Source organism: Acromyrmex echinatior, chromosome 3, assembly GCF_024713525.1.
Source record: "Acromyrmex echinatior isolate Ae372 chromosome 3, ASM2471352v2, whole genome shotgun sequence".
NCBI classification, from domain to species: domain Eukaryota; kingdom Metazoa; phylum Arthropoda; class Insecta; order Hymenoptera; family Formicidae; genus Acromyrmex; species Acromyrmex echinatior.
The window spans coordinates 11,937,001-11,950,981 of record NC_141854.1 but is presented as its reverse complement, the minus strand read 5'-3'; the positions used below and the strand labels follow the sequence as shown (position 1 = coordinate 11,950,981).

The 13,981-nt window shown below is 26.4% G+C and overlaps 4 protein-coding genes across 5 annotated transcripts; 3 read left to right on the top strand and 1 right to left on the bottom strand.

Annotated features, from left to right (window-relative positions):
* Positions 1 to 692: 692 nt before the first annotated feature.
* TFAM (mitochondrial transcription factor A) lies at positions 693 to 2,984 on the top strand. The gene is made up of 5 exons (XM_087403840.1): positions 693 to 1,015; positions 1,364 to 1,727; positions 1,813 to 1,911; positions 2,123 to 2,261; positions 2,558 to 2,984. The coding sequence occupies exons 1-5, from the start codon at positions 939 to 941 to the stop codon at positions 2,863 to 2,865; spliced, it is 987 nt and encodes a 328-aa protein (XP_087259966.1). The 5' UTR covers positions 693 to 938; the 3' UTR covers positions 2,866 to 2,984.
* A 1,009-nt stretch (positions 2,985 to 3,993) lies between these two features.
* On the top strand, positions 3,994 to 6,685 carry LOC105150044 (uncharacterized). Its single transcript, XM_011062846.2, has 3 exons — positions 3,994 to 5,181; positions 5,482 to 5,783; positions 5,878 to 6,685. Exons 1-3 carry the CDS (start codon positions 5,073 to 5,075, stop codon positions 6,142 to 6,144), a joined length of 678 nt encoding a protein of 225 aa, XP_011061148.2. The 5' UTR covers positions 3,994 to 5,072; the 3' UTR covers positions 6,145 to 6,685.
* A 247-nt stretch (positions 6,686 to 6,932) lies between these two features.
* On the top strand, positions 6,933 to 8,407 carry LOC105150043 (sulfiredoxin-1). Its single transcript, XM_011062845.2, has 2 exons — positions 6,933 to 7,728; positions 7,883 to 8,407. The coding sequence occupies exons 1-2, from the start codon at positions 7,518 to 7,520 to the stop codon at positions 8,029 to 8,031; spliced, it is 360 nt and encodes a 119-aa protein (XP_011061147.2). The 5' UTR covers positions 6,933 to 7,517; the 3' UTR covers positions 8,032 to 8,407.
* Positions 8,408 to 9,392: 985 nt separating this feature from the next.
* On the bottom strand, positions 9,393 to 13,762 carry Atf6 (bZIP_ATF6 domain-containing protein ATf6). 2 transcript variants are annotated; one of them, XM_011062844.2, is made up of 8 exons: positions 13,344 to 13,762; positions 12,823 to 13,011; positions 12,562 to 12,740; positions 12,262 to 12,481; positions 11,062 to 11,612; positions 10,796 to 10,962; positions 9,790 to 10,397; positions 9,393 to 9,683 (listed from the first exon to the last, which is right to left on the bottom strand). In XM_011062844.2, the coding sequence occupies exons 1-8, from the start codon at positions 13,426 to 13,428 to the stop codon at positions 9,427 to 9,429; spliced, it is 2,256 nt and encodes a 751-aa protein (XP_011061146.2). In that variant the 5' UTR covers positions 13,429 to 13,762; the 3' UTR covers positions 9,393 to 9,426. The 2 variants fall into 2 exon arrangements, with proteins under 2 accessions (XP_011061146.2, XP_087259964.1); XM_087403838.1 differs by lacking the exon at positions 13,344 to 13,762 and having other exon boundaries at positions 12,839 to 12,976.
* Positions 13,763 to 13,981: the final 219 nt, after the last annotated feature.

Below are 13,981 nucleotides of genomic sequence, written 5' to 3'. Positions count from 1 at the left end.
TCCACTGTACAGAAATTATTATGTAAAAGTCTGTGCTCCCCGTTTAAAGCCTGTCGCACATGAAATGCATAACATAAGACTGCTGGACCAATAAGCATCCAGCATAATGTCGCCATATTGATTTACATAAGATGTTCATTGGTCTAGGGGCCTTATGCTATGGTTATGCAGTCTATGTAATTTTGTATTTGATGCCTCAAATAGTATATTCACACAACTTGCAAAGCCGCATAAATGTATGCATAAAGAAAATTATCGCATTTCTTTTATAAAGACGCTCGTGATTAGGTAATTTTGCTCTTTAAGCGGAGAACACAGACTCTTGCATAACGCATAACACATAATACATAAAAGAATCTACCAATCGAAATCCTTCGTTTCCTTTCTTTCCATGAAATAAAGAACTCTGATTGGTTCAATTATCCTTATGCCTCATGTGTTATACATTATGCAAGAAACTGTGTTTCCCGCTTTAAGCGGGGAGCACAAACTTTTGCATAACACATAATACGTAATACATAAGGAAAATATATCAATCAAATGTTCTTCGTTTCTTTCCTTTCCATGAGATAAAGAACTCAGATTGGTTGAATTTCTTATGCTTTGTGTTATGCGTTTTGCAAGAGTCTGTGCTCTTCGCTTTAAAGAGACACCAACTGCACTTATCCCTTCTACCATGGTCGAGCGTCGGCATGGAAAAGCACCTTTACCATTTCAAGATTTCATCTTTCAGATTTCATTTTCTGTGTTCACGGCATCTTTATAAGGAGAAATTTTAACCTTAACGCAGTTTCGATTTGTTTCGGTTCTTTGAATGTTGCTGAATGCGTCTCATTATTTTATAAGCATTTTTTATCTATTTCTTATCAAAATATTAAGATATCTGTAGAAGAGTTGTCCTGTTTCAGATTGATTGTAATATCAAAATCACGTGTACTATGATTACGGCAACCTGGAGGTTACTGTCTCCTATTAATAGGAAACAGTTTAATCCGCTAAATTTCTCTTACACTAGGTAAAGAATGTTATTTTACTTTTCTGCAATTGATAATTTATATCTGAATAATAATTTTTAAATGTTAATGAAACATGTAATATGAAACCAAGCATTTCAGTGTTGAAATTATTACAGCACTTTATTATTATATGGAGATTATCACGTAATTTTACTTTCTCTATTGTTCTTAATTGTTCTCTAATATATTTAATTAATGTGCGTAAAAGAATAGGTTAAAATGACAACTAAAATATTTATATAATACATATTTTTTATTTCTTAAGTTATCATAGATATAATCATAAATAAATTAAAATATAAAAAAATTGATGTTGAAAACAATGAATTATTAAATTTTATTATCAGGGAATTTGCTTCTGCACAAGACTTTACTATACTTAAATCAAAACAGAATATAGAAAAAGATTCTATACCACCAAAGCCAAAGAAGCCACCAACTGTATTTGTCTTATATTATAACTCTGTAAGGAACAAATTGCAAAAAGAGTATCCTCATTGCAAAATAACTGAACTTTCAAAAATAGCATCAGAGAAATGGGCACAAATTGACCCAACAATAAAGCAAAATTTTCAGAAGCAATTTCATGAACAATTTTCTATATATAAACAAAAATTAATGGATTATGAAAATTCTTTAACTAATGAACAGAAGATGGAAATAAAATCATTGAAAAAAGGACATACTTTGAAGCAGAATGAAATTAAACAAGTATTGACATCAATTATTTTGCATGTATTGTATATATACTAAAATTTCTATAATAAATAATAACATTCTTTTATTTTTCTGATAGAAACTTATGGAACTTGGAAAGCCAAAACGGCCATTATCTGCCTTCATGTTATTCATGCAAAGTAAAAAGAATACCAAAAACCCAAATGAATCATATAAAGTAAGTTAACTATACAATTTCTTAGGTTGCATGTACCTTATTTTAATATAAGTTGCTTAGAAACATTTCCCTTTTGCATAGTTCTTTTTATTGTTATATAAAAATATCTAATAAGATATTAAAAATTTTCAAGAGTTTTTCAGGATTTTTGCTATTAAAGTTCGCTATTACTATTAAGTCTTTATTAAAATAGTTTTTTTTATATTTCTAGGATTGGCTAAATAATATAACTAATGAATGGAAAAATTTGACGATGGTAAATAAAAGTAAATATAATGTAGAAGCAAGTGATTTATTTAAAAAATATAAGATTGAATTGCAAAAATGGAAGGAAGAAATGATTCAAGCAGGTCATTATAATATTGTAAAATCCAATGTTAAACATAAACTCGAGACAGATAAACATGAAAAATAGGATTCAGAGTGCCTCAACCAATGTAGTATACCTATTATTAAATCCATTGCTGCAAATTTCTCCAATGTTAGAATTGAAAATAAAGAAAATATCAAAATAGGTTGGGGCACTAGTACTACACATTGTACATTTGGAAAAGATCCTGATACTAACAGTGGTAATAAGAAAATTGTATTAACTTGAAAAAATTATATTTATCAGTTTGTAAAATTATAAAACATTCATATCTAGATCAACATGAATCTACAAAGGGCATGGTACTTGATGATAATAAAAATATTTCACAAACTACAGTAGAATGTCCAAGGAAAATGACAGTGGATATATCGATAAACGAAGTTAAAAAGTCAGTTGTACAACCTCAAAATACACATATATATACACAAATATATACATATTTTGCCTCAACATGGAAAAGAGTTTTAATAGTCCTAAAAGAGACTAGTGAAAACTGGAAGACGGTAAGAGAATACACATTTATTGGCACAGTTGGTATTCTAATATCAATATTTTGCGTTTTAAATCTTATGTATAAATAAATCGTTTGTATATACCGAAACCTATTGGTAATTTGTATTTTATTTTTATACATTATGCACTTTGTAATCTGTAATAAATAGGGTAGTTTATTTCTATAATAAATTTATGTAACCCGTTACATTTCTGTGTAAAATATTCCTTGATTATTATGTTAATTAATTATCCTTATTTGCACATAATATATAAAAATTAATATCCTAAATATATCAATTTTGTTTCATTTTTTAAATGTATATACTAACATTTTGTCTTTCTTTCTTCTTTTTTTATAGAAATTATACTAATCCAAATGAGATGACTATTATGATGATGACAGCAGCAGACGTGTATAATAATTTATGCTATCTCAACATTATACATATAACATTCATTAAATATTTGCATTTGATATATTCATTATACTTATATTCAATATTATACATACATATTTACATTATTAAAGGCTGATTGTTCTATCTTCAGATAAATTATATGGTAATTTACCTATTAGATAAACAAAAGAGTAGAAAGAGTAAGAACATAAGGGAGTAAGAGAAGATGACAGTGAGCTGAAATTTATTGAAAGGTGGAACAACCCAGCCTAAGGAAATTTATATCATTATTATTTTAAGAATTGTGAAATTTATCTTGAAACATGCATTATTTTTTATCTTCCTATTTTTTATGTGCATGTGAATGAATGATGTTATATGTTTATGAATTATAAATATTTAATGTTTCAGTCTAAATAGTAACAAAAAACTAATATACTTTATATATATATATATATATATTTCAGTTTTTTTTTTCGTTTAACTAATATCCTTGTCAAAGTCCATCAATCCATATTATAGTCCTAATTTGACAGAAATGCGCAAACTTATTTTGGATTTCTTATTTAATCTTCATTTATAAAATGGCATAATATAATAATAAAAATGTGATCACCTATGCCATTATGTCTCTAGTCTCTCTATTCTGTATTAAGAAAAAATAAATATAGAACAAGAAAATAGAAGAGGAACTACTTTAACTCATAATTTTTTATTCTTTTTTTTTGTCAAAATTGAACCGGTTTTCATATATTGAAATTAACTTTTTATTTCTTATTTCTAATATTTTTTGTAATTTCTTATTCTTTATGAAAAGGAGATCTAGAAAACGAATCTTAAGGAAAAAGAGATTGATATCTAGAAAATGAGTCGGCAATATAGTTCTACTTCTCTATATTATCAAACATTCGTTCTTATATTCTTCCTTTTGACAATACAAAAATCTCTAACATTACTCTCTATATCGATTCTTTATTGTTTCTTCAATTAACTGAAATCAGAAAGAAATTCTAGAATTTTTTGTGACAAAATTTCTAATTATAAATCATTCTTAATTCAATTTTTTAAATTTCCTTAAATTTCCATATGTCAAAAAATTAATATCATCTATCTATATTAAGGATCCAGACATTCGATAATTTAATTGCTAATTAAATCAATCGAAATTTAATCAAAGTCGCTCTAATATCTGTTTATTTCTTTTACCCATGTTTTCAAGAAGTACATACATACATGCATTGATATGGGTTAAAAAAAGTTAAATATATCACCTATTATTAATTAAAAATTATAATATTTATTTTATAAATACAATCTGTGTACAAGTATCTTGAATAACAAAAAATGTTTGCATTGATTGCACTTTTTACACTTAGCATCTTCGTTTTTCTCTCTTCAACATCCAAATATATATTTTTATCTCATTTTAAGTTCAAAAATTCTGGGAAATTTCAAGTAACGCGAACAGATTTACAAGTTCAAAGAACAATCTCGTCTAGAATGTTTGAAAATCATTGGAATACACACTTCAAATGGAAGTTTTGTAATCAGAATTAGTCTTGTTTACAAATCACGTAATTAAAAACTAATAAAGTGAATAGGTCTATTTAGCTTAACCTCTAATCATCTTTTAATCCTGTAAATATCCGATACCGATAGAAAAAAATCTGCTTTCAAGGAGAAGAAGAAGAAGAAGAAGAAGAATAGTGAAACCGTGAAAGCACGTTTTTTCCATGTCATTGTGTCGTAAACAATCAGAAATTCATGTTACTTGATTTTCTTCGGCTATTTCCTTCTTGAATAACGTGCAGTTTGAATGTGCATGTTACAAAAGCACTCACGTGGATTCGCGTATTAAATTATCGTATTCATTTTCAATTGTGTGAAATACGACGATGGCTGAAATCAACGCCAAGAGAGAAGCGAGAAGGCGACGAATATTAGAAAACTCGGAAAGTCGTCTACACAGAATTACAGGGAGAGTTAATTCGGTCGAAATCAAAGGTAAACATAACCAATAACAGCTTGGTATTAATCGAACAAAATTTGTGTAATCTATTTCTGTTATCAATCAGCATTAAACTATATATAATAAATATATCTACTTTATTTTTGTTCTTAATTTGCCATCATCATACATATTTTGTTGATAAATTTTTCTATGTTTCTGTTAGCATTCTGTCAATTATCAAGTTATAGAAAAAGATAAACATGTAATTCTGAGTATATCTATTAGTACTTTTTTAATATATAATAAGTATAGATAAATTGATTTGAACAGATACAGTTTAAGAATATTTGCAGATAATGTTCCACAAGTGGAAAGCAACAGTCTTAAAGCAGAATCTAATTTTGGAGAGGACAATATCAGAAATGGTGTATGCAATATCAGTAGCGACACAAAATTGCAAAATTACACAAGATTTGACAACAGACATGAAAGTTTTTTAAATGACATCAGCAATAAGAATATGCATTCATCAGAACAAGCATCTAAATCAGAATTTATGTTATACACATTATTATTCAATCGTATCAGTTTTATCTTGCTAGCTGGAATTGTCAATATTTTGTTAGTGCTGAAACTCGACTATTTATTTGGACAGGTATATAATAGTATATATATTTGTGTATACAAGCTTATCTTATTTCATTGAAATATTCATGTTGATAACATATATATTGTTCATATATTCACAGGCAGTTATTATACCTTACTTATTATTGATGATGGGACGTTTATACAACTGTACGACATTATACGAAGCACAAGATAACAGTTTATTACTCATTGCTTTGATGTTGTGCAATGTCAAACCTAGATTAATTTATATATTTAAAGTATCGTTCGCGTTATTTACCATAATACTTAATGATTTTTGCTTGTATATGTTTAGTTTTGTATTGATGCACTATATTATTATTCTCTATTATTATTATAATGCTGCAGTACCAACAAATGCATAATTATTCATAATAATGGAGTAAGTAAAGCTAAAGTGGAATTTTATCGTTGGAAATTTTGTACAATGTTAAAAAGGTAGAAGGCTATTCTCAGAAGAATATAAATTGATATATTATTTTTGAAAACCTGCAGCTGTATTTTTTACGTTTTCAGCATTATGCTGTGATTTTAATTAAATAAGCGTACACAGATATTGTATAAAAGGCACATTAATTTTTCTAGAAAATAATTATAATAAATACTTATAAAATAATTATATTAAATGTAATTATAATAATTTTAAAACAGATTTTGTACATAGATGTAATGATTCTTTGTAATTTGTATTTATATAATATTGTAAATTCGCAACATTAAGATTTGTTCTTTTCTACGGTTACTAAAGCTGTCCAAATGCTTGATGAATTATCAAGTGCTTATTATTTCTCAACACTTTGATAGGATTAATATAACAAAGTGCAATCAATTACTGTTAAGAAATATGTAATCAATATTTTCTCTCTATTTTATGATAATATATAAATATAAAAAAAATAAGTAAAATTTAAACCTTACAATTTTTTATTATACAATTCTAATCTAAAAGCAGATTTAAAAAATACTAATATCTTTAAAAACCAACAGTACGAGCAAGATATATAAATATATATATGATAATTTTTTAATTTGTGATTGAAATAAAAAAAATCACTTTTTAGACATATGTATGTATGGTATTGTACTTTTGTTCTTTTTGAGGAAATTCCTACTGTAAAGGAGAATTTTAAATTTGGCGCGAGAGATATGATCGTATTCATTGATTGGTCAAAAAATTTCTAACCTACAGATAGCATCGATAGTATCGAATTACTTATTAGAAATATTTTGCTGCGTTCCGTTTCACGCATGATACGTATGCTGAAACGCATTATTTATCCTTGTTATTCACCGAATGTTAAACAAAAGTCAATAATGTATCATGAAATGGCAGCCCTCAGTTCACAATGCACATATAAATATCAATTTTGATTTTTGTTATCTCTGCTATCGATTCGATCAGATTGATGGAAGACAATGAAAGATTTTTTTTAATTTGTTCTTGATTATATAACAATAATACGCAATTTCTGACCCTGTGAATTTTTTGCGGTTCGTCGTGACGGTTTAAAATAAAAAATATATTTTGAATTTTCTATTTCATGCAAATGAAATAAACATCAAGTGACTCGCAAGATTTTATCTATATTTCTGAAAATAATTCTTAAAAAAGATTGCGCATTAGATATAATGTATTCTTAATTTCTGATGCAATAGCAAAAATTATTCGTCAATCGCTATTCATTGGCACATCGATGCATACGTGAGATCATCGCGAGATTATCAAACGTTAAGTAAAATGATACGTAAGGGTGCATGCCAAATAGCCAGCTCGATTCATTCAAGTCCTCTTGCAGAGGTGCACGACGTTCCAATGAACATAATTATCAGACCTTTCCCTGTCGATGTGAACGAGGAAAAGGTTCAAAGTTTAATGAATGCGTTGAAAAATGTCGAAACTAAGGACACAGTACCACCCATCGACGTTTTATGGATCAAAGGAAGCGAAGGTAAAGCTGTCAAAGTATAGTGGCGTGAAAAGTAATTTTTACCATGATTTTTACATTCTTACTAATTTATGATTGTGCCAGTAATTTATAAACGAGATCAAATCACTGTGAAATTTCTAAGAGAAATAATTAAATTTATTGATTATATTTATAGGTGGTGACTATTATTACTCTTTTGGTGGTTGTCATCGTTATACTGCTTATCAACGATTAGGTAAAGCATCTATTAAAGCCAAAATAATTCAATCAACTTTAACAGATTTACGATGTTATTTGGGAAATTCTACTCCAGACTTGAAGTGAATTGCATGTATATATGTATATATATATTTTTTTTACTGTTATATATAACTGAATTACTTATATTTGAACATGCATAAACATATTTTTTACTATTGTATTATACACATATATATTGTATAATATAATTTTTGAAGAAAAATAATATATATATTTAATATATGTGGTCAATTTATTTCATAGTAACATTACTGATATATATACTATACATATACACAATTAGAACGAAGGCAGAACTAGAGAAAATTAATTGTTTGGTCTCTACTCTCTAAAAATTAAAATAAAACTTGAGTTTAAAATTGATTTATTTTTTATAATAGATAAACAATATGTGCTACCAGTAACGATATATGTTCTTTCAAAAAAAAAAAAAATCAAAGTTCAAAATTTATTATTTAATGATAAAGATCTTAATTATATCGGGTAATAATTCGAAAAAAAGATTAATATATTTTTATAAATATTATGAACTAATTTAAGAGATAAGAATTAGAAAATATACAATATATTATTTTCTATAATTATCATTTAAAAATACATAAAAATTAATCTGGCTTCTACAATTTTAGTTATTATTTTATGATTTTAAAGCAATAATTAATACAGTGTGCTATAGCATTTAATTTTGCAATAATTATATTCAATAACTTCGAATATTTGTTAAAATTTGATAAATACTTGAACGTCATTAAATATTTGTAATGAAATGTTTATAATATTTAGCAAAAGCACATTTTTTTAAATTAGTTGTACTGATTTAGATTTATTTATTACATTATATCTAGATTTATTTTATACTTGCAAAATAATACCAAGTAAATTGATGAATCACAAATCATAAATTTTTTTGTGCATTTTAAAAAATTTTACTACTATTTTGATGTAGAAGACTATTATATAAAATATTGTATCACAGATAAAAAAATTGTTGTAAAACAGAAACTTATAAAAATTTGGAATAATATAGTAGGATATTAAATTCTCATAGCATAGTGTAACACTCACAGTGCATTATCAAATAAATATCAGATTTAAAAATAAATTATGTATAACTTTTTCAGATATTTCCTATTTACCCTTTATCGATACAAATGTATTTTATTGTATATTTAAATTTTGATAAAGATTTCATAACATTTCTTCCAAAAATGATAAATAGGAAAAATTTGAAAAAGTTAATTATGAAGAAAATATAAATAATTACGATTCAATATATAATTATATACTATTATATGTATATAACTAGAGTATATAATTATGTTATTGGATAAACAAGTATATTATATCGCGTAATTAATCCTTTATATTTTTCATATTAAGACTAGGAACATACTTATATGCGCGTATTCTTATTACACAAAATGTCAAAATTTTTAATTTTTTTTATTTATGTAATCATTACATAAAGTGTTTTCTATACCGATGTTTTCTATTTGCTTCTTTCAAAAAGTACGGTTTGTAATTTCTAGTGATATTATCTGCAGATGGATTGTCTATATCCTCAACAGAATGAGATTGATTCGATTGACTCATAGGTTTACTGTTTCGTAAATGGACAGGTATAATGGATTGTTGTAAATGTAACAGTTGCGTATTAGTTACCTCGCAATCAATTTGCATCATTGTTATATGATTAGGTGGCGTTGAAAATGTACCTGGAAGAAAAAGGCTTTTATAATATTATGTGTCATTCCTATATATCGTTACATTGAATTGATTTTTTTATAAAAGATGTTGGTACATTCATACAATATTATTTACCGTTTATAGACACAGCAGGTAGAACTAAAGACATTTTAGGTCTAGCTGTGTTATTCTTCCGGGAAGCTGGCAATAATAAATGTTCGCCACTAAACCAGACAACATAAAATGTATCATCTTTTCTTCCTAAAGCTTCAAATAAAGAAGCATGTTCGCTCAATATTGGAGAAAAGATCTCAATTGCATTATTATCTGAATATTGATTAACGGCAGGAATGTCGATCATTTTATGCATAGTTTTTATTTTCCTATCTCGTGATAAGTATAATTTCTTTCTAGTTTTTTCTTCCAATGGCGACAACGATACATTTAATGAATCTGTCTGAAACTTCGTTTTTCTTAGAGCAGTCTGATTATCTTGATCAGATTCACCAACGATCCAGCGTCTTAATTCGCTATCTAAACGTATGGACTCACTCTGATTAATATACATTGGACATATTGGTTGGTGTGTCGGTATACTTTTATTAAAACTTTCTTCAATTCGATCTTCCATATTGTTATCGGTTTCATCTACTGTCCAGAACAATCTTCTGTTATGTTTATCCTTTGTTATAGATAAACTATCAGATTCAGTTTTAAAATGTACATTTTGTGAAAGTGTTCCCCTTAAAAAAATAAAAAGATAATTTTTGTATCGTATAAAATATAATTTTTATAAAATATACAATGCAATAGTTTGTTTAAGAAATCTCAAAATATCTTCACTGATTTTTGAGAAAATTTCAAATCTTAAAAAAAACTTTTACATTATACCTTCTTTTTGTATCTTGTTAAAACTGATAAAAGCTAAAAATTAAATTACAAAGCAACTCTTTAGAAACAATTTTTTTTCTTGTATTGTATTCACATGTGCCAAAAAATAAAATACTTAACATGTTCAGATTTTATTTTATGAAGATATATATATAATTATTAATATTAAAATTATATTCTCTAGAAAACTTTTTATTAAATCACATGTGTAATGTATAAGTAGAAAGATGCACTGCAATGTTACGCTTACCTAAAGCCGTCAACGTTGAAAGATACCATGAAAATTATACCGAAAAGAATAACCGCGCTTCCCTTTATTTTCTTTTTCAAAGGATTAAAATTGAAATTTTTATGCTTGTTATTATTTGTGATATTATTTTCTATTTCTGACAGTCTCTGTTTTAAGATTGTATTTTCCTAAAAAAAATATATATATAATATTGAAAAATAATTTATATTTTTTTATTAAAAACTTATAAATATAATGTATATACATATAAAGCATAGATTGTTTACCGATTTTAATTGTCTATTCTCTTCCTTTAACTCAGATACTTGTTTCTCCAAAGAAGATACATATTCCTTTTTCTTCTTTCGTGAGAGGCAAGCAGATTCCCTATTTTTTATCATTCTTTGTTGTCTTTTTAATGCCTTTAATTTATATTCTTGATTGTTTTTTGGCAAATTCACGAAATCAATCGCTTCATTTTGTACAATTAACGAATTGGAGTTTATTTTATTCTGCATTACTTGAAATGGTGTATAATTTATAGTTTTGTTTGAAACAATGTTGTTACTTTTCACAGATCCATTATTTAAAATAGTAGAAGTATCTATTGATTCCGTAGTATTCGTTGGACCAATGTTTGATATAGTATTGATTATTTTTACATTTTGTGGTAATTGAAATGTAGTAGTTTCCGTTTTATCAGTTGAATTGATATTCAATGAATTTTGTTTATTTGCTGGTAATATCCGAAGTTTTGAGGGATACAATATTTGCTGTGAATTTGCATTCTGTGCAAATGTACTAAAGTCTTGGAGAAAAATAGTATTTTGAGGTTCGCCTGTAGGTATTAAAAATATTCTAGAATATGTATGTGTATATATATATATATATATATATATATATATATATATATATATATATATATATATATATATAATTACATATAAAAAATAATTTTCTGGTTACTTTTTGTTCACAAAGAACAGATTATTGTTCAAATTTAATTACAATGAATTTTTATATTTTAACTTTTTAGTTTGTTTTTGTGAACTTTATAACTTACTCTTACATGCCCTTTCTATTATTATTAATTTATAGAGAATATGAAATATTTTGGGTACACATTACAAATTTGAATAATGACCATGAAAATAATCCATTGTCCATAATAATAAAAGCTATTTTTTTCAGACAAAACAAAACACATTAAGATGAGAATTTTCAATGTTGTAATGTTTAATGATCGCACGTATTCGAATTTAATAGTTTCTAAGCTATTAGGTGTTGGAATTAATTCGTAGCGTTTTACAAAGTATTTATAAGTTTTAAAAGTACTTTCATTAATGTATTTTTTAATGCTCATGTGAAATAAATAACATTCTTTCATTAAAAACGCTACGAATTAATTCCAACACCTAATAATATACTTTTTTTGTTGCAAACACATTCGAAGATTATCTTATATAAAGATGATGTAATATTTTTACCATATTTTATATTTTGTGCAATATTTATAGGTTGGATATGAGCATGCTTCGCAAAATCCGCTTTTGCGAGTATATACTTTGGAGGCTCTGTGTCTTCTTTATTAACTGGTATGAATTTAATTTGTTGCATTACACTTGATGAACTTAAAGGTGATTGAGGTGATTGTGATAATGGAGATGTACATTGCGGAGGAGAAATTATTGGTGTCTCTAAAGTAAACTAAAAGAAAAAATTTAGTTATTAAATATGCATTAAACTTTTACATTTTTTGTCAACATTATATATCCTATGGAACATACTTCTGTTTTTATATTTTGCATTGAACAGTTTGATACTTCTTGCATCAAACATTTCACTTGTCTATCTGAATCATTAGATTCTGAATGGTTAAGGCTACTGGGGGATAATGGAAATTGTATAGTTGGACTTTCAGGTTCAAATTTAATTTCATTTCTTATCTCATCTATTTCCTCCAATCCTATAAAAATTCCAGGTAAATAATTATTTTTAAAAGATAATACTTTATACATATATATATATATATATATATATATATATACCAGAGTTATTTTGTGCCTGATTAAAGTCAATCTCTTTAAAGGGGGTCCATAAGTCAAAAATATTTTTCACTCCTTCATTTGTAGTTTTATCATAATCCAACATCATATCTCCTTCTGGCATAATAGGTATTCCTAATTCAGAACTCCACGATTGAAAAAGATCATCAGAAACAAATTGATTGCTTCCTTCTATAAAAGAAAAATTCTGATAATTATATAGAATATTTTTAATGCATAATACTATAAAGTCAGATATTCAATTTTATTTTACTTTCCTTATATACTATGCTATATTATTTATTTTATTTTACTCTTTATATGTAACACTATATTAATAGATTGCGAGATAGAAATGACAACATACAAAGTAAATAAGAAATTTCTTTATCTTGTGCAAACATTAAGTCAAATTATGATATTACTTCTAATATCATCAACTACATCTAATTTTATTAAATTTTATATATATAATCAACATACAACACAATGATAATAAAAAAATATACATAATAATACTTAACCTAAAAATTCGAACTCTGGAAACATTTGTGCCTCAGTTGCCGTAATTCCGCTGTTATTTCGTTGTTCAAATTCTATACTCGGCATGTTTCCACTCAACAAAACGTGCCTCGACGGTAAACGTGGAATTTTATATATTGAAACACTCAATGAAAAAATTCAAACTTAAATTAATGACACAGCGAAAGCTGCGTATGTTTATATTTATATGTTTATATTTATGTATGTTATAACTGTGATGACATTTAATTGCTGTGGTGGCTATAAAGACGTCTTTCCATTCTGATATCTGACAATTCTTAACAGTTTCTAAGAGCAGTTTCTGATAACAATTAATCCCAGTTTTTTATATCCTTATTATACTAGCGCATCACGTCTCTTTTTGTGAAATGAGAACTTAAGCCCCAAACACAATGCGAAGGAATAGCGATAGCGATAACACGATTTCAACCTATCAGAAATCAGAAATATATTGTTTCTAGAATATACAGTTTCTGAAGATGAAGGTTAACGCGATGCTACAAATACTTTGAAGCATTTTTTAATTGATCAGTTTGCAAAATTTTTTCTTCTAATTGATCCATTAAATGCTTCAAAGCGTTTGTAGTGAGACCACAGCCAAATCACACGGTGTGGAATT

Bases quoted from the DNA above. Each gene is read 5' to 3' on its own strand.
- LOC105150044 (XM_011062846.2), top strand. From the start codon at position 5,073: ATGGCTGAAATCAACGCCAAGAGAGAAGCGAGAAGGCGACGAATATTA. The intron at 5,182-5,481 runs GTAAACATAACC...GAATATTTGCAG, and splicing joins TAATTCGGTCGAAATCAAAG to ATAATGTTCCACAAGTGGAA. The intron at 5,784-5,877 runs GTATATAATAGT...ATATATTCACAG, and splicing joins TCGACTATTTATTTGGACAG to GCAGTTATTATACCTTACTT.
- TFAM (XM_087403840.1), top strand. From the start codon at position 939: ATGATTACGGCAACCTGGAGGTTACTGTCTCCTATTAATAGGAAACAG. The intron at 1,728-1,812 runs GTATTGACATCA...TTTTTCTGATAG, and splicing joins AGCAGAATGAAATTAAACAA to AAACTTATGGAACTTGGAAA. The intron at 1,912-2,122 runs GTAAGTTAACTA...TTATATTTCTAG, and splicing joins ACCCAAATGAATCATATAAA to GATTGGCTAAATAATATAAC.
- Atf6 (XM_011062844.2), bottom strand. From the start codon at position 13,428: ATGCCGAGTATAGAATTTGAACAACGAAATAACAGCGGAATTACGGCA. The intron at 13,012-13,343 runs GTTAAGTATTAT...TTTCTTTTATAG, and splicing joins TCCAGAGTTCGAATTTTTAG to AAGGAAGCAATCAATTTGTT. The intron at 12,741-12,822 runs GTATATATATAT...GAATTTTTATAG, and splicing joins TCAGGCACAAAATAACTCTG to GATTGGAGGAAATAGATGAG.
- LOC105150043 (XM_011062845.2), top strand. From the start codon at position 7,518: ATGATACGTAAGGGTGCATGCCAAATAGCCAGCTCGATTCATTCAAGT. The intron at 7,729-7,882 runs GTAAAGCTGTCA...TTATATTTATAG, and splicing joins ATGGATCAAAGGAAGCGAAG to GTGGTGACTATTATTACTCT.